Consider the following 18,606-nt stretch of genomic DNA (forward strand, 5'->3'; position numbering starts at 1 on the left):
AGTTTGTGAAACATGCTAATATATTCTTCATATGTAACTCAAGGGACGTCTGAATGTTGCTTGAAATATTGGAGGTACTAAATGTCACTGTGTACCTAACACGAATTTGGATTCCCATTTTCATTAGCTGGATGGTATTATGCGTTAACAATTATGCGCAGAATGTTAAAAACACTTCAAAGAAGAAACACTCATGCGCGCCTAGTGGCAACTGAAGGGAACTAAAAAGACATGACGCTGAACGGTCGTTTGCGCGGATAATTTATTTTGAAGATAGATAAACCGATTCATCTGAAATTCTAACACGTGTACCCTAACGAATTTGGATTCCCAGTTTCATTAGCTGGATGGTATGCGTTACCAATTACACGCAGAATGTTATAAACACTTCAAAGGAGAAACACTCATACGCGCCTAGTGGCAACTGAAGGGAACAAAAAGACATGACGCTGAACGGTCAGTTGCACGGATAATTCGTTTTAAAGATAAATAAACCGATTCACCTGAAATTTTAACAGGTAATTATGAAAATGCTAAGATAGTTCCAGATACTCAAACAATTCATTTCGAATTTCTAACGCGTCGTTCTTACGGAATTAAACAATTTTCCAACGCTTTTTCTGATCTAGTTATTAGGACAGTTCGACCTTTAATATCTTTAATAATATTATTAACACCTTTTTAATACAATTTTATCAAACTGCATAAATAAGAATTTTTTAATCCGCCCTTGTGAAATATAGTTTGTTTGCCGTTTGGCATTATTAAAATATATTAAGATTTCAAATCATCCATCAATTAGTTAAATTTTGTCATTATCAGTGCATAATGATTAACTATTTGTTTGCTCATGTAACTTAGGGAAAATAATATGTTAACAGATTTACATTTAATTTCAGGTTACCCGGTGTATGACTATAATAATTAATATCGGTGCACTGGTTATAGCATGTTACCATTCAGCTATAGATTGTATTTATTTAATCCCCATTCCTACCAGAATTTCAGGAGAAAATATTTAAAGTTGTTTATGAAAAATAGTTATGTCGGCAAATTCGATAAGCCATTAAAATATTTATTGCACATGTTTAGACATATTTTTAATAACTCAGCTCATTCACAAAACGTTTAGTTTTCTTTCTTAAAATTATTCCAAATGTTCAATCCAGACTTACATATAAACCTTTAGAACATAATATAATGTTTAAAGAATATTCAAATCATCAAGGAATAAATATGTAATAAGTTTTACATGATTTTCTAACAAATTAATTTATAACACCGAAACAATATTTACACCGTTCTAGCGAAATTTTATAAGCCAAATTGTAATTATCTAATCTTATTTTTTTCGCTTTAAGACGTAAATCTTATTAGAAGCATTCTTCTTAATACCTCTTAGACTTGTCGAAACGTATGTGTAATAAGCCCATAATATTTCTATTTTTTATAAAACGTGCATAGTGTTTATCCATGAATGTATCTAGCTTGCAAGAAAGTAAGTTAACGCGTCATCTTTACAGAGATACGCGGAACTAAAAAGCAAACACACACGCTTTAACTATATAACAAGAAAACTTGACTGTTTAAACAGTCATAAAGTGATGATTTTTGTCAGGACCTTGATGATGGAACTCCATCTTTTAGTTAGGATTGCAAACTCGGGAACAGCAGACTGGGACTCCATTGTTGTGTACTGTTACAAGGAACGGATGATCGGCTTCGAAATTATGCCATTTTGAATCATCTTCCTCGTGTTTACTATCTTTCTCGTCTTTGTCATCTTCCTTATGTTTCTCCTCTTTCTCGTCTTTGTCCTCGTCCTTATGTTTTTTCTCTTCCTTTTCTTCCTTCTCCTCCTTGTGTTTTTTCTCTTCCTTCTCCTCCTTGTCCTCGTCCTTATGTTTTTTCTCTTCTTTTTCTTCCTTCTCCTCCTTATGTTTTTTCTCTTCCTTCTCCTCCTTGTCTTCCTTATGTTTCTTCTCTTCCTTTTCCTCCTTGTCTTCCTTATGTTTTTTCTCTTCTTTTTCTTCCTTGTCTTCCTTATGCTTTTTCTCTTCCTTTTCTTCCTTGTCTTTCTTCTCTTCCTTATCTTCCTTTTCTTTCTTTTCTTCCTCGTGCTGTTTCTCAGATTCTGAAATATTCATAAAACTTTAATAAAAAGGCGCAACAAGCGTTGAAGATTTAAAATGATCCGAAAAAACATTCACTTGGCACTTAATTTACCGCTTTACATCGTAAACTATTGGCCTTAAGGGGATGTGAAAGTGGCATCCGAATGCTCAATCGTTCATAAAACTTTTCATAGAACTGGGTGTCTCGAATCGTTTCATACTTTAAAACGTGAATATGGAGACCCTAAGGTAGGTCCTGAAACTCGCGAAAGTTCATTTTTCATAAACTATTTTTAAAATACCTATAAACAAATATGGAAAGAATTGAAATTTCATGAGTTTCAGGACCTCCCTTATAGTCTCCCTATTCACGTTGTAAAGTTTCAAACTATTCGGTAAATCGAGTAGGGAGAAAAGTTTTATAAACAAAACCTCTTCGATGCCACTTTCACATCACCTTAAGGTGAAGTGAAACACCCCTCAAGTCAGACAATTCGAATAAAACATTTTTTTTAAGGGTATTAGATCGGACCGTCTAAAACTTAGACACATGAAAATGGCGTCGAGCTCTCATATCTCAATCAATATCCAATTATTGAAGGTTCTCATATATGAAATTAAAGTGTCAGGACAATTGTACGACAATTTAGAACACTCTTGTAACCGATAAACTCGTATTTGAACGGGATAAAGGCAGAAAAAGGCGAAAAAAGTGTCTTATGAACTGCTATGCTAAAGGAAATGGTAACACGAAGTCTCAGAGTAAAAATTTAGTTGACACGGAAATCACAGATGGCGCAGGGGGTTCCTCTGCAGTCATTTAGGGCCCCAGAAAGCATGAATCCAGAGGATTTCTGGAGTTTTACTTCGATTTCTTTATAATTAATGTACAAAAACGAGAGGTAGACTATGCCATTTGGTACAATACCCAATATAATTCGACACAACTGTCAATATAAAAACGAACGTCGGCAACGTAGGTATTTAGAAAAATCTTTTTTACCTACGTCGATCAAGTTCCTCGACATGTTTCACTTCACCTTAAGGATCTATACTAGGATATGTATTGAACATTCCGATTGATTTACCTGACTCATCACAGCCTTCTTCGTCCAATTCCATGACAGCTTTATGAATGAATTTGCCAACTTTAAGAGCCTTTTTCGCTATCATTGAAAAGTCAGCTTTCTCGTCGAATATTTCTTTCAATCCCAACTGCCGATAATTGAAGGAAACCATTAACAACACGTTACAAAATTTGCATCTAGATTAAAGTTAACTTAAAATTCAAATTTCAAAATCGCCCTAAACTTTAATTTGCACAAAATATCCTTGTTAGTATTCTAAACAATCTCTTTATAGATACATTTTGTTCCCTGCATTCTTTCTTGCAAAGCTCATTCCATGATAAGCTTATGATAAAAACGTCAGTCAAACAATATGACTTCTGTACAAGAACGTTATTAAATATTCCGTAAAATACAATCAAAAGCTAAACTACAATTTTCTGAGTTTGAATATAATAATAATATAAGTAATGAAAATAAAAGACATGGGTTACGATCATTTTACAGATTTTTTGGATAATGAAAATTTCTTATTTTCCATATATATTATTATTCCGGAATTACCGGTGTTTGTTCCTTAAAAAGAAATTAAATAAGAGAAAATGCAATACCTTTTTCAAAGCTTCGCCGAGCCTTAGTTTGGATTCGATCTTGAATTTCGGCAAGTAGAGTCGAATCTTCTTCTTTATTGCGTTTTTAGATAATTCTTGAAGGTCTATTTTATGCAGTTTTTTCTCAAGTTCTGGAAGACCATTTATATCTTTTGGAAGAAATATGAAAGCACTCATGTCCTTTCCCTGAAAAAACATAATTATAAAAAACTCTTATCACACGTTATTTAACTTTTAAACAAGCTTCTCCCCTTTTTCAGTTTAAATGTGTAAAGAAAAGAAATAATTTCTTTACAAAATATTACATTATGTCAATTTCTCAAAGAATACATTACCCTCAAACCGAGACAGAATTTGCCAATACTTCAAAGATTTATTTGCATTTATTTTACATATTATTACTACGTAACTGTGTTTGATGGATATATTACCAATATTCGTTGTTATAAGGGAACTAATTTAAAACCCTTATTTATAACATACCTTAAACGGCAATTCAATGAATTTACATTCAATTCTCCCAATTTTTCGAATTTGAAAACATTACATGTAACGAATGTTATGTAATAATTATATTATTATTACGTAATTGTGTTTGATGGGTATATTATCAATATTCGTTGTTATAAGGAAACTAATTCAAAACCCTTATTTATAACATACCTTAAACGGCAATTCAATGAATTTGGCATTCAATTCTTTCAATTTTCCGTATTTGAAAACATTACATGTTTCAAATATTATGTAATAGTTATATTATTATTACGTAATTGTGTTTGATAGGTATATTACCAATATTCGTTGTTACAAGGGAACTTATTTATAACATACCTTAAACGGCAATTCAATGAATTTGGCATTCAATTCTTCCAATTTTCCGTATTTGAAAGTACCAGATGTGAACATGGTCGGTACGTGTTTGACAATATTCGTTGTTACAAGGGAACTTATTTATAACATACCTTAAACGGCAATTCAATGAATTTGGCATTCAATTCTCCCAATTTTTCAAATTTGAAAACATTACATGTAACGAATGTTATGTAATAATTATATTATTATTACGTAATTGTGTTTGATGGGTATATTACCAATATTCGTTGTTACAAGGGAACTTATTTATAACATACCTTAAACGGCAATTCAATGAATTTGGCATTCAATTCTTCCAATTTTCCGTATTTGAAAGTACCAGATGTGAACATGGTCGGTACGTGTTTGACAATTTTCTCATTTACATGAAAAGCCCTGTCCTCGGTATCGCTTAAATTGAAGAAAGCATCCCACGAGCCCTTGAAGTAAAAGGCATTGGTCAACAGCATGGATGACGAGTCGCTGAGACAATCTGCGAGAACAACATAATTTCTAAAATTAGGCAATAGAGTACTCGCCGAATTTCCCAGATTTCGGGATTCTACTCTTTCACACAAAAGCGTTGAAATGCACAATTTCGATATCTAGGTGTAGCAGTTTTTTACCGAGCAGTTCATGTGCACGAGATCGAGTTTCTTTTCGCCAGAATTTCGAGCCGAATATGTACATACATTCAAGAAGTTACTAACTCAGAAATCAGGAAAAATGATTTCCTTCCTTGATAAGATAGAATAATTTCTAAATATTTCTATGTAATCTCTGCTAAATATCACGAGCGACAGATTTTTTTAAGATTTTTTGTAGATTTCATTCGAAATCTTAAAAAATCTGTCGCTCGAGATATTTAGTAAAGATTACAATGAAATACTTAGAAATTATTCTATGCTACTAGGGTTAGAATTGAAAATGATGATTTTCAGGACCTGGCTCGAAGAATTTAGAATACCGTAAAAACGTAATATTACAGAGTCAGATGGGAAAATATGGCAAATACTTTCACCAACGATCGCAAGAGAATGCTGAATGCTTAAGGTGAAGTGAAACCCCTCTCAAATCAGTCGATTCGAATACAACACTTTTTTTAAAGGGTATTGGATCAAACTGTCCGAAACTTTGACACGTCACGCCTGATCATCTAAAAATTGTCCTGACACATTCAAAATTTGGATTTTTTAACAAAATTTTTTAACAGTCCAGACCGGAACCAAGATGGCGTCGAGCTCTCATATTTCAATCAATATACAATTATCGAAGGCTCTGATATGAGAAACGAAAGAGTCAGGGCAATTTTACGACAATTTAGAACACTCTGGTAATTGATAAACTCGCACTTGAACGGGATAAAGGCAAAAAAAGTGTTGTATGCGCTTCTTTGCTAAAACGATGGTAATACGAGGTCTCGGAGTGAAAATTTAATTGACCTGGAAATCACAGATGGCGCAGGGAGTCCCTCTGCAGTCAATTAGGGCCCCAGAAAGCATGAATCCAGAGGATTTCTGGAGTTTTACCTCGATTTCTTGATAATTATTGTACGAAAACGACAGGTGGAGTATACCATTTGGTACAATACCCAATATAATTCGACACAGCTGTCGATATAAAAACGAACGTCGGCAACGTAGGCATTTAGAAAAATTTTCTTTATCGTCGTCGATCAAGTTCCTCGACGTGTTTCACTTCACCTTAATTTTACAACTTTTGTTGGTCAAACATCAAGTAATAAAATACATTTTTCTTGATCAAGAAATACCCCCTCTGGCCGAAATGTATAAATTATAACATGTCAAATAATTCCTTCCACTTTACTCGTTGTGAAATATTTCATGTAGTGAAATAATAAGATGTAGATTAATACGCTTGCTGGGGATTAACTATCTGTTCTAATTCAAGATACTGATGAAAGAACTAACCCGGAGAGACGATATCGCGAACACGCTCATGCATCTTCTGTGAAAACCAGTTGTTGATTTCTTTTGTTACTTCTTTCCTCTTCGAATAGTCGAATTGTTGGCTTATGGAGTGAAAAGTCGATTCGATTAGATCTTTGTACTCGTGCTTCAAGGATAACTGATTCGAGAAGATAATATTGCTCATACTTTGCAACTCCACCCCTTTACTGTGCTGCAAAAGGAAAAATGACGTTAGCAGACAAGGTGAGTAATATAAGGCGATACAAAAGGCTCGTTTTATGTATATATAAAAGGATATCTTATGTATATATTATGTGTGTATATAAAACAAGCCTTTTGTATCGCCTAACACGTGATTATGAAGGCCCTAAGGAAGAACGCGATGCTTGTGAAATTTCATTTTTCGACAAATAATTTATGTTTATCTCGCACAAGAACCAAACAAAAGACTTTTTTGCGAGAAATGAAATTTCACGAGCATAACGGATGCACCGAATCGTTGGAGACTTTAACACGTGATTATGGAGATCCTAAGGAAGAACGCGATGCTTGTGAAATTTCATTTTTCGACAAATAATTTGTATTTATCTCGCACAAAAACCAAGCAAAAGACGTTTTTGCGAGAAATGAAATTTCACGAGCATAGCGGATGCACCAAATCGTTTTAAACTTTAACACGTGATTATGAAGGTCCTAAGGAAGAACGCAATGTTCGTGAAATTTTATTTTTCGACAAATAATTTGTATTTATGTCGCACAAGAACCAAACAAAAGACTTTTTTGCGAGAAATGAAATTTCACGAGCATAGCGGATGCACCGAATCGTTGGAAACTTTAACGCGTGATTATGGAGGCCCTAAGGAAGAACACGATGCTTGTGAAATTTCATTTTTCGACAAATAATTTATATTTATCTCGAACAAGAACCAAACAAAAGACATTTTTTTCGAAAAATGAAATTTCACGAGCATAGCGTTCTTCCTTAGGGTTTCCATAATCACGTCTTAAAGGTTCAGATAATTTGGTTTGCCCAGTTTGGAGAAAAGTTTTATGAATATTTTGACGTTTTATATATATAGAATGACCCTTTCATATCACCTTAAGGCGATATGAAACTGGGTGCACCGAATCGTTGGAAACTTCAGCACGTGATTATGAAAAAACGCTAAGAAAAAGCCCTAAGAAAAAACGTGGTGCGAGTGAAATTTCATTTTGATCAACAACAATTTTTATTTATCACACAAGAACCAAGAGTACATTCTCTTTTTTTAATGAAATTTCATGAGCACCACATTCTTCCTTAAGACAAATGGTCGAGACTCGGGCGCCACATAAGGAGTTTTACTTGAAAAAAAAGGAAATATTGAACTTACGAAGGTGCTTTCGACAAATTTCTGGAAACCCTCTTTGGTATCCTTTTCCTCAGCAGAAAAATGGAGTGCTTTACGCAATTCCTTGGCAGTGTGACCATCCGAACCAAAAAGGACCATTACCATCACCATGGCCACACTAAGAGGAGATACGCACATATTGCCATCTTCGGATTCTGCGACTTTCTGAAATAGCAAATCAATCGTTTATTGATCTCATTAAATCGAACAGTTATAAATCTCTTCCTCCTGTAAAAATGAAGCATCATTGGGAAGACATTATTAACGAATAATAAATATTAGTTTGTAATAATGAGTTTATAATATTCGAAAAAAATGTTTGACCCTGCCTAGACCAGAACCAAAATGGCGTCCACCCACTGAACACCGAACCTAACAGTTACGTAACTTAAAACTAACAAATAATATAACGTTTGTTACAATGTAATAACCTGACAGTTACGTAACATAGAGCTAACTAGTTACATGACATTTGTTACAATGCAGTAACTTAACAGTTATGTAACATGGAGTTAACAGGTTACATAACATTTATTACTATCATATCTATATAAATGTAGCATAACTTTGTTACTCTCATCTTACATTATGTTACTGTCCTGATATTACTGTGTATATGCAGCACATATTTGTAACAAAACGGAACTACATTAGTGCTGTCATTTATTTTATTACATCATCGTCATCGTCATTGTCATAATTCATCGTCAAATGTCATAAGATTAATATATGTCATATTTTGTTTACTACTCGTATGAAAAAATGTGACTTTAATTCGTACGCGCATATACATTATCAGTCATTGTTTGCTAGTCGAATGAAATCCTAATTGTCTTTAAGTAAAATCAGATAGTTTATCATTACATAATTTCATTGAAACTCTGATTTGTCATTTAATATCTAACTATTGTCAAGTACCAAAAAATAATTAAAAATATAAAATTATATAATTTTGAATAAAATTGCGTCATCTTTTTTATTAAATGGATGAAAAATTAATATTATATTAAGGTAACTGAAATTATAACATTAATGTAACATGTTACATAACATGTTACCTTACTGAGTGGGAAATAATAACTTCCATGTTACTTTTATGCTATATAATGTGTTACTTTCGAAAACGTAACATTTACCCAACAGTTATATAACAGTGTTCACTGGGTACTTCACCTTAAATACACCTCTCAATAATATAAACGCTTTTCAAACCTCAATTATGTAATTAATTACAAATACTTTAAATTAATAGCAATGTTTCAACTATATGTACAATGAGACGATAAGGACCAACAATATAATAATGAAACTGGCGCAGGGAGTCCCTCTGCAGTCAATTAGGGCCCCAGAAAGCATGAATCCAGAGGATTTCTGGAGTTTTACTTCGATTTCTTTATAATTAATGTACAAAAACGAGAGGTAGACTATGCCATTTGGTACAATACCCAATATAATTCGACACAACTGTCAATATAAAAACGAACGTCGGCAACGTAGGTATTTAGAAAAATCTTTTTTACCTACGTCGATCAAGTTCCTCGACATGTTTCACTTCACCTTAAGGATCTATACTAGGATATGTATTGAACATTCCGATTGATTTACCTGACTCATCACAGCCTTCTTCGTCCAATTCCATGACAGCTTTATGAATGAATTTGCCAACTTTAAGAGCCTTTTTCGCTATCATTGAAAAGTCAGCTTTCTCGTCGAATATTTCTTTCAATCCCAACTGCCGATAATTGAAGGAAACCATTAACAACACGTTACAAAATTTGCATCTAGATTAAAGTTAACTTAAAATTCAAATTTCAAAATCGCCCTAAACTTTAATTTGCACAAAATATCCTTGTTAGTATTCTAAACAATCTCTTTATAGATACATTTTGTTCCCTGCATTCTTTCTTGCAAAGCTCATTCCATGATAAGCTTATGATAAAAACGTCAGTCAAACAATATGACTTCTGTACAAGAACGTTATTAAATATTCCGTAAAATACAATCAAAAGCTAAACTACAATTTTCTGAGTTTGAATATAATAATAATATAAGTAATGAAAATAAAAGACATGGGTTACGATCATTTTACAGATTTTTTGGATAATGAAAATTTCTTATTTTCCATATATATTATTATTCCGGAATTACCGGTGTTTGTTCCTTAAAAAGAAATTAAATAAGAGAAAATGCAATACCTTTNCCCATAAAACCGCAATGTATTTTTGCGTATACGATCTTCAACGCTCCCTTGTGGGTGGGATATACACTAAAGAACCCCCACTTAGAGTTCTAAATCCAGTAAGTTACGTCAGAAACGAAGAGAAATTCCCGGGAACTTATCGGTCATTTCTCCAAAGCCTTTTTTATCGAGAAATTATGCGGTAATGAGAAATATAGTGAGAAGTGTAATAGGCAATGAGAAAGATATATAAGAACTAAATAACACGTTAACAATAAAATACTCATACATTTGTAAATAACTATAAAAATAATAATTCTTTTACTTAGTCAATCAGATCTACGATAACAAAATCGAACAAATTCTCCAGTTTCAATGGACAAGACGCGATTCTTTTCCGTTTAATTTCTGTAAAATATTCCTTAATGAATTCTTTCTTCGTTTTTGATAATCACATCGTTCGATCAATATCACAAAATCAGCTCATCAAAAGTCGTTTCCATTGCCTATAGACTATCTCTGTACTATGTTTCCTATTTGATTCTGACTAAACTCATCCTGCATCTATACATGCAGACAAAAAATGTTTTGTTGTACCAAGTTCATTGAAAACCTAATGTTTGCACTAATTTTCTCAGTAATTCTTTTTGTTCCGCATCCAAGTAAGGCCATAATTCCCCTTCCAGTTCAAGTAGAGCTTGATGGTCTCGTGACTGACAAGCCAAAACCAATGATTGCAATAATAACAGTTCGTCCTCGCACATTCCTGGCACTATAAAACAATGGATTACATTAATCGTTACATAACTACAAGATAGTAATTTATATAAAATTTTCTCACTGAAACAACATGCAGAAATTAGTCGACGGTTAGTAATCATTAGTAATGTTCACTGAAAGTATTTTGTTCTATAAAAATTTTGAAATTTAGTCTAAACAAGAATGGAAAATGTACCAGTTTTTTTTTAATAATTAATAACGTTCAGGCTTTGCAAAAAAATTACTTACCACTGTTCGTTCCTTCTTCAATCCAAGCATATTTTTCTAGGACTTGTTCAACAGACGATGGCAACCTCTGTGGTGTTGGTTGTAATATAAGCAGTAAAAGCACTCTGCTGATTTCACATCTGTGGATGATACAAAATACACGGAGAATAAGAACTGAATATTACCAAACTTATCAGAGCAGGTCGTGTCATGTATAAAAATGTGTTACATGAAGATTGTAAGAGTCAAACTACAAACCTGTGTAGAATAACACTGTAGTTCCCACGAGAAATAGTTCCTGGACCGATACATCCCTCAATTAGATCCACGAACTCTGTTAGAACTTGAAGAGCACCTACATAATCACCTGAATAATATAAATTTACAAAGGTTAATTACAATTTTGAATTTCTGAAATTTAAGTTCCTTAAAACTTCCCGAGATAAAAAAGTGCTTAAAAATGCTATAAGAAGCTTTACTACTACTACTAAGAGATCTCAATGGAAACTGGATATCAATATTAAATTGTAAATAAAATTTCTGATAAAAGTTTGTACATGCATTTGTCATCTGATAGTAATTGCGATGAAATTAATATTAAATAGATTTCACCGTTTTGTTACAGTAACAATTATTTTACTAATTGCTCGCACCTTGCTTAATGTAATAAGAGGCAAGTGTGTTAATTGCCTGCGGTGTTTTCTGCATTGAAATAGCAGTGCGCAACTGCTGGATTCCTGCAGAAGTTGGGCCAAGAGCTAAAGCTAACTCCATTGCTAATCCAGCTGACATCGTACTGAATCCTGGCTGGTCACTGCTTCGAGCTAATGCATGACCGAAGCAACTTACAGCTGCCTGAAATATTCAATATTTTGAGTAATTCTAAAAATAAAGCAGTACACAAATAGGATGAAAACATAGAGTATGTCTTTATCATAGGTTTATCTCTGTAAATTAAAAACGAATACCCTTTTTCAAAGCAATTACAAAACAAAATAAGAAACTTTTCTTTAAATGACAAACATCGTAATTAATATTCTCAATTTCTTTAAATGCTGAAGTTACCTGCCTTAGAAAGACAATTGAAGAAGACAAGTTATAATAGCTGAAAACTTGAACGCAAGGCATCTGCACTGTCCACGTCTGATACTAACATTTACCCGCCGTGTGTTTAAAATGTTGCTGCAAAAGCTACCTTTCCAACAATGTATTTGATGTAAACTTTGCAGTTTATTGTATTTAGCTTTGCTTCACTTTTACTGGTTGGGTTTATTATGAAAAGAAAAGTTATACTCATGCCTCCTATCTATTAATACTATGGTCTTATGTGATTTTGCAATACTTAAATATTAAAATATAAACCTGTAGATCTTCCTGGCCCATGGACGGACACCCAATGTCGCAGTTCTTCTTTTCAGAAATGAGAAATTGTCTTCCTGCCTTTGTTAGAAGGTTTATTTCCGATGGACCGTTTCCCAATGTACCTTGGCAACGAGCTGCCGCTAGCCAACATAACCCCGCATATTGCCACAGTTCTTTCTGTTCACATTGAGTTGCCAAAGCTCCTAAAATTACAAAACTAATTAAATATGATATATGAAATATTAAAATTGTCATTTTGCCACTCTTCAATAATAAATTCTGTTAATTTTCATACATATCAATTTCAAGACTGCAACATTGATAATTTGTATACATGTGGAACTAACAAAAAGAGTTGTTAAGTTTTGAAATATTTTACTTAATATTAAACGGTAAGTAACACCAAGATCAAAAGATAAAACAGGATTAAATAACTTACCGAACTGCTCGCTTGCTTCACTAACATTTGGCTTTTTCAAAAAACGCCTGAAATAAAAGTATTTAATAATTAACTGGAAAATCCCTAATCCGACAGGTTCACGTATACCATACACTTGGCAAAATTAATCAATCCGTAGTAACTAAATAATAATTATTGTAAAACCTCACTTTTTCAACTTGCTGGATATCGCATGGAATTGAGTGAGAAATTCATTGCATTCCTTGATTTTACGGGTACTCTGACCCGCGTGAGCCATCCTTAATTTAAATACAAACTTATACCATATTCTTCGTTCAGCAGAATGAATTCTGAATCAGTTACTTGAACGAGAATTAAAATATTGATATCCCTTACTATTTGTTTACCTTCCAACCTTAGAACAAAGAGTATTAGATAGAGCGGAAGGTCCCATAAAACCGCAATGTATTTTTGCGTATACGATCTTCAACGCTCCCTTGTGGGTGGGATATACACTAAAGAACCCCCACTTAGAGTTCTAAATCCAGTAAGTTACGTCAGAAACGAAGAGAAATTCCCGGGAACTTATCGGTCATTTCTCCAAAGCCTTTTTTATCGAGAAATTATGAGAATTTGAATTTTTCAACAGAGCGAACGAGAGGTTTCGATTAGCTATAGAGAAACATCGTAGAGGGGAATTTCCGTTGTACGTTTTCCGTAGCCAATCAAAACCTCCCATTCGCTTCGTCGCAGAATGAAATATCAGTTCGTTTGAAACAAATCGCATGGAATTTTCCGTGAAGTTGTACATACGTGAATATTTCTAGCTGGAGGTAAATACGACCCTATAATCAATATTTTCTAATAGTAATTATTACTCTTTAGCTTGAACTTTGAAGTTGATTGAAAAAAAAAAAGTTATTTAAACGAAGAAACCTAAAGTATACATAACAAAATTAACGTTCTCTTAAATTCTCAATGTTCCCGGTAACTTACGGTATGTTTCACAGTTACCTTCTCCAATTTAATGTTACCAGAGATGATGTTACCGAGAATTTTCGAACTCTACCCTCCACTACGTCGCAATACCTCAATATCGGCTCTCTGCTGGTAGTCAGTTACGACGGAAGTACGTCACGACGCTCAGTTTCAGTAGCCAATCTTGTCGTTGTTGCCTAACAGCAACCAATGAGCGAAGCGAATTTCTCCCCTCTACCGTTTCAGTCAAAAAGAATCAGTTTCTTGATTCTGAGGGTAAGGTATCGATTCTAAAAATCGATTCTTTTACCAAAAGAATCGATTTTTTAAAGAATCGAATCGGAATCGAACATCCCTAGTGGGAGTTCCCTCTTTATCCTAACGATACTCATGCAAGTGTGTTTGTCGACCTGGCATTCTGGAATTCAAATTGTCTGACCCTTCGTTCAACATTTTGGTGAAGGTAAATGTCCCTAATTGGTTTGAATTGAAGAATTTAACGCTTACCTAGAGTCGATAAATAAGTACTTTTTCTAGCAGCATCTATTAATCAGTTCTTTCCCAAAGCCGCTAAGGACCCTAAACAAAGTCGAGTCTGAATTGAATTAGCCGGTATATTGTGCGTATTTGATTAATATGTAGCAAATAAAGTGTTAAGGGATTAATTTCGTTATTGTGTTAACAGTTTTGAATATTGTTTCAGATATCTAAATCACATTTCAGAAGTTAATTCATATGTAGCAAATAAAGTGTTAAGGGATTAATTTCGTTATTGTGTTAACAGTTTTGAATATTGTTTCAGATATATTAAGTCAGAATTGAGAAGCCGGACCAGAGATGGATTTGTATCGGCATGTCAGCAGCTCTGTGGGCAGCGTGAAATATGAGAAACAACTATACACCCACGTGTGTACCTTCCATGATTTTAGTCTAATAATACACAATGAAGGTGAAGTTGAATCAGCACGGTTTCCTGCTGGAGATTCCCCTTTTCAATGGTTCTTAAAACTAAGTTACCATGCTACTAAGGAGACATTGACTCTTTCTGTAGGTCCATGTGGAAAATTAAAAATTAATGACTTGCCCAATAAAGATTATTATTCAAATGAAAGGAAAGTATTCAGCAGTTCTGATAGAGTTCCAGCATACGTGTCCTGTGAAATAACATTTTTATATCTCAACCAAAATGGTACAGTAAAATGGATGAAGAAATGTAATTCAGGAACCCTGACAGCCTCTAAAGGTTCTGCGTGGATTTTAGATCAGTTTAAACTGTTGTCCACTAAAGTTGATACTTTTTCCGATACAGTTACTTTGCAATGTAGATTTTACCTTATGACGAATCTGTTATTGAGTTGCGAAAATAAAAGTTTACAATGCTGTGTAGAGAAAGATATCAGCAGTCCCTCAAGGTACTTGTGGACAAGTGGCAATTTCAGCGATGTAACATTAACGATCTCCGATAGGAAATTTCCATCGCATAGGAGTGTACTCGCTGCAAACAGTCTTGTATTCCAAAAAATGTTCGAGAGCGATATGCAAGAGGGAAATAAAGATGTAGTGATTGACATAAAGGATGTGGAAGATCCTACTTTAATGGAGTTAATGCTTGAGTTTTTGTACCTCGGATCCAGTGCAAAAGTGGAAAACAGGGCTCAAGAATTAATATATCTTGCTGACAAGTACGACATCGAATCACTGAAGACGACTTGCATGAATGTTTTATTTAAAGATTTGGAAATAGAAAACTCGGTAGACATTGCTATCCTTGCGTATCAACATAATTTAAAGGAATTGAGATCTAAGACTGTTGAATTTATTGCTGGGAATCTGGACATAGTTATAAAGATGCCAAAATATAAAGAACTAACAGCATATACTGATTTACTCAATGATATTATTCACAAGAATGCTGAAAACATTAGGTCCTGTCAGCAGTGATACAGTCTTATAAGGAAGAGGCTCAATATCAATTCCGCTAAACGACACGTGCGCAGTTAAAAGTAATGTCTTTAAGATTTTATATAGCATATTCGTTTTTAGTACTTCGTACTCATTGCTCAAAGTTGAGTGTTAAAAACGGTGGTCTTTACAATTAGGATTATTCAGCATATTCTCTCCGATCATTTTGTTTCTTTTCATCGCTGCAAGTCGCATTTTAAAAGTTATGTTTCTAATGTATTTTCGATGATCAAGGCGATGCAATGCTGTGAGCTTCTGCTTGTAAAAGAAGGCATAGATCCCATGCTTGGACGGTGCATGCTGTTAGAATGAATATTATTCACTTTGTCCAAGTCCAGTAAGTTTTCGTAATACTGTGCTCAATTAGTTTCACTTTGAAGTTGGTTTCCCATCACAATTACTCTTGATTTCTGGAACTTCGTAACACAATTCACTTGGAATTTGGTTCATTTTTATTATCAAGTTTTGCAACTTCACATTTATCAGTGTGATGTATCGAATACAATATGAAAATAGGATCAATTTTCTCAACGAAAGAAGGTATTCAGTTCCATGGATTGTCTAAGTATCACAGCATCGTCTGACCCTTTTAGATGCTTCGATGTATAAGAGATTTTGATCTATATATGTTATAAGTTGTTTTTATGAGTGTCTTTTTATTTAAATATGCAGAAATTATTATGCTACACGCTAGAGAAATATGTTGTATTTTTTATTAACATCATTTTGTTTTATCTATGCAGAAATTATTATGCTACATGTGCTAGAGATATATGTTGTAATTTTTATTAACATCATTTTGTTTTATCCATGCAGAAATTATATATTCTTTGCATGTTATAGAAATAATACATTATGTTTGATTTCAATGTCTTTTGTATTTTTATAAAAATAAAGGTAGAAACCTGTTCGAACATTTTGCGTAGTTTCATGGAAGCATCCTAATGAACTAGTATATTTATCAGCAATTAAGGAATATGCATACATGTGACAATATGTGTATATGTATGTACATACTTGAGAATCGGGCCTCAGTAGTCGGATCATAGCCTTCGATAATTGTATATCGATCGAAATATGAGAGCTCGACGCCATTTTGGTTTTGGTCTGGGCTGAGTGAACAAATTTGTTAAAAAATCCAAATTTTGAATGTGTCAGGACAATTCTTAGATGATCAGTAGCGATGTGTCAAAGTTTCGGAGAGTTTGGTCTAATACCCTTAAAAATAAGTGTTGTATTCAAATCAACTGACTTGAAGGGGGTTTCATTTCACCTTAAGGGGATATGAAAGTGGCATCCGAAAGCTCAATCGTTCATAAAACATTTCATAGAACTGGGTGTCTCAAATCGTTTCATACTTTAAAACGTGAATATGGAGACCCTAAGGTAGATCCTGAAACTCGAGAAATTTTATTTTTTATGAACTATTTTTAAAATACCTATAAACAAATTTGAAAAGAATTGAAATTTCATGAGTTTCGGGACCTTCCTTATAGTCTCCCTATTCACGTTATAACGTTTCAAACTTCCGGTAAACCGAGTTGGGAGAAAAGTTTTATAAACAAAACCTCTTCGGCGCCACTTTCACATCACCTTAAACAAGCGCAGGTGTAGTATTTCTGTGGGTGGAACAATGATGGAGAGCCGGCCATCGCGTATCTTCGTCGCGCCAATGTGAAATACCATAGAGAAATTTACAATGCATCCACTTTCGGACATAAAAGCGGAATCATGATTTCATGTCTCTTATATATTTACGTTCTACACCTTTAGGAAATCCATTCTACCCCTTTGGCGATTCCAATTCCGCGCTGCTCCCGCCGTTAGAACGCGGTGTGGCTGGAGAGGGCAGTAGGTCTGCGAGGAAACCATCGATGAATGCCAGTGTACACTGGCGGACAAGAATGCCTTCCTCCTGTATATGGCGCCGCCAGGTGGTGGGGTCGGGTACCACGAAATGCAGCAGCGGCAAGTTTAAATCGGAGAGAAGGCTGTAGTGAATGTTTATAAGAAATTTGATGTTTGTAAATAAAATAAATGATAGGAAACGTAATAAAAGTTGATTCTGTAACGAATTTCATATATTTTATAAATTTTAATCCGTAACCGCCAACCNCAGCCCCATATTATCACTATTTATTTATATAATTTAAAACCATTACCTGGTAGAACCGGGTGGAAAAGTTTTTAACGTAATTGTTTATTTCAGGAGGACACTCATGTTTCGCCAAAACGTCCTTTTCAATTCCAATAAAGAAGACGAATGCTACTATAGCAAATATTACTGAAAAAGGAACAACATGAATGGTATATTTCATTTACCAATGAACTATTGTTTATCGGTATCAACATTTATATGTCTACATGACTTCTTTTTTGCATTATTCGACAAGCTCAGAAAAGCTATACTTACTTGAGCGCATCATTTTGAATATGGGCTGCTCGACAAGTAAAATGTTTAACCGATTCAGATTTAGTTAAAGAAAGGTTTTTAAAAATAACGCCAACAATTGTGCATTTCGAACCGGATAAATCGAAATTGTTAGTACATATAGAAATGAGGTGATCCGTCATCACTATAATAAAGGCAACAATCGTTGAACGTGTTTCACGACAAAGTCATATAATTCCTTGATAATGAGTACAGGTAGTTACGACGAAATTGTAGTCACGACTATTTGGCCTCTACGATGTATATCAAATGTTTGTTGAAAGAAATCGAAGGACATCGAGGAGTTGATCGATACATCGATATCACTCTATGTGCAACAA

General features: G+C 33.9%; 2 protein-coding genes across 2 annotated transcripts; both read right to left on the reverse strand.

Annotated features, from left to right (window-relative positions):
• Positions 1-1,054: 1,054 nt before the first annotated feature.
• LOC105696006 (antichymotrypsin-2) lies at positions 1,055-18,401 on the reverse strand. Its single transcript, XM_012418114.2, has 10 exons — positions 18,248-18,401; positions 17,997-18,118; positions 7,949-8,131; positions 6,576-6,786; positions 4,985-5,137; positions 4,624-4,685; positions 3,793-3,978; positions 3,203-3,329; positions 2,076-2,134; positions 1,055-1,925 (listed from the first exon to the last, which is right to left on the reverse strand). The coding sequence occupies exons 1-10, from the start codon at positions 18,258-18,260 to the stop codon at positions 1,644-1,646; spliced, it is 1,398 nt and encodes a 465-aa protein (XP_012273537.1). The 5' UTR covers positions 18,261-18,401; the 3' UTR covers positions 1,055-1,643.
• LOC105696029 (factor VIII intron 22 protein) lies at positions 10,348-13,294 on the reverse strand. Its single transcript, XM_012418166.1, has 7 exons — positions 13,104-13,294; positions 12,934-12,980; positions 12,495-12,697; positions 11,786-11,987; positions 11,391-11,499; positions 11,154-11,272; positions 10,348-10,917 (listed from the first exon to the last, which is right to left on the reverse strand). Exons 1-7 carry the CDS (start codon positions 13,190-13,192, stop codon positions 10,748-10,750), a joined length of 939 nt encoding a protein of 312 aa, XP_012273589.1. The 5' UTR covers positions 13,193-13,294; the 3' UTR covers positions 10,348-10,747.
• Positions 18,402-18,606: the final 205 nt, after the last annotated feature.

The sequence above is a fragment of the Orussus abietinus genome, unplaced genomic scaffold (assembly GCF_000612105.2).
Source record: "Orussus abietinus isolate OABI.00-Male unplaced genomic scaffold, Oabi_2.0 scaffold872, whole genome shotgun sequence".
Classification (NCBI taxonomy): Eukaryota; Metazoa; Arthropoda; class Insecta; order Hymenoptera; family Orussidae; genus Orussus; species Orussus abietinus.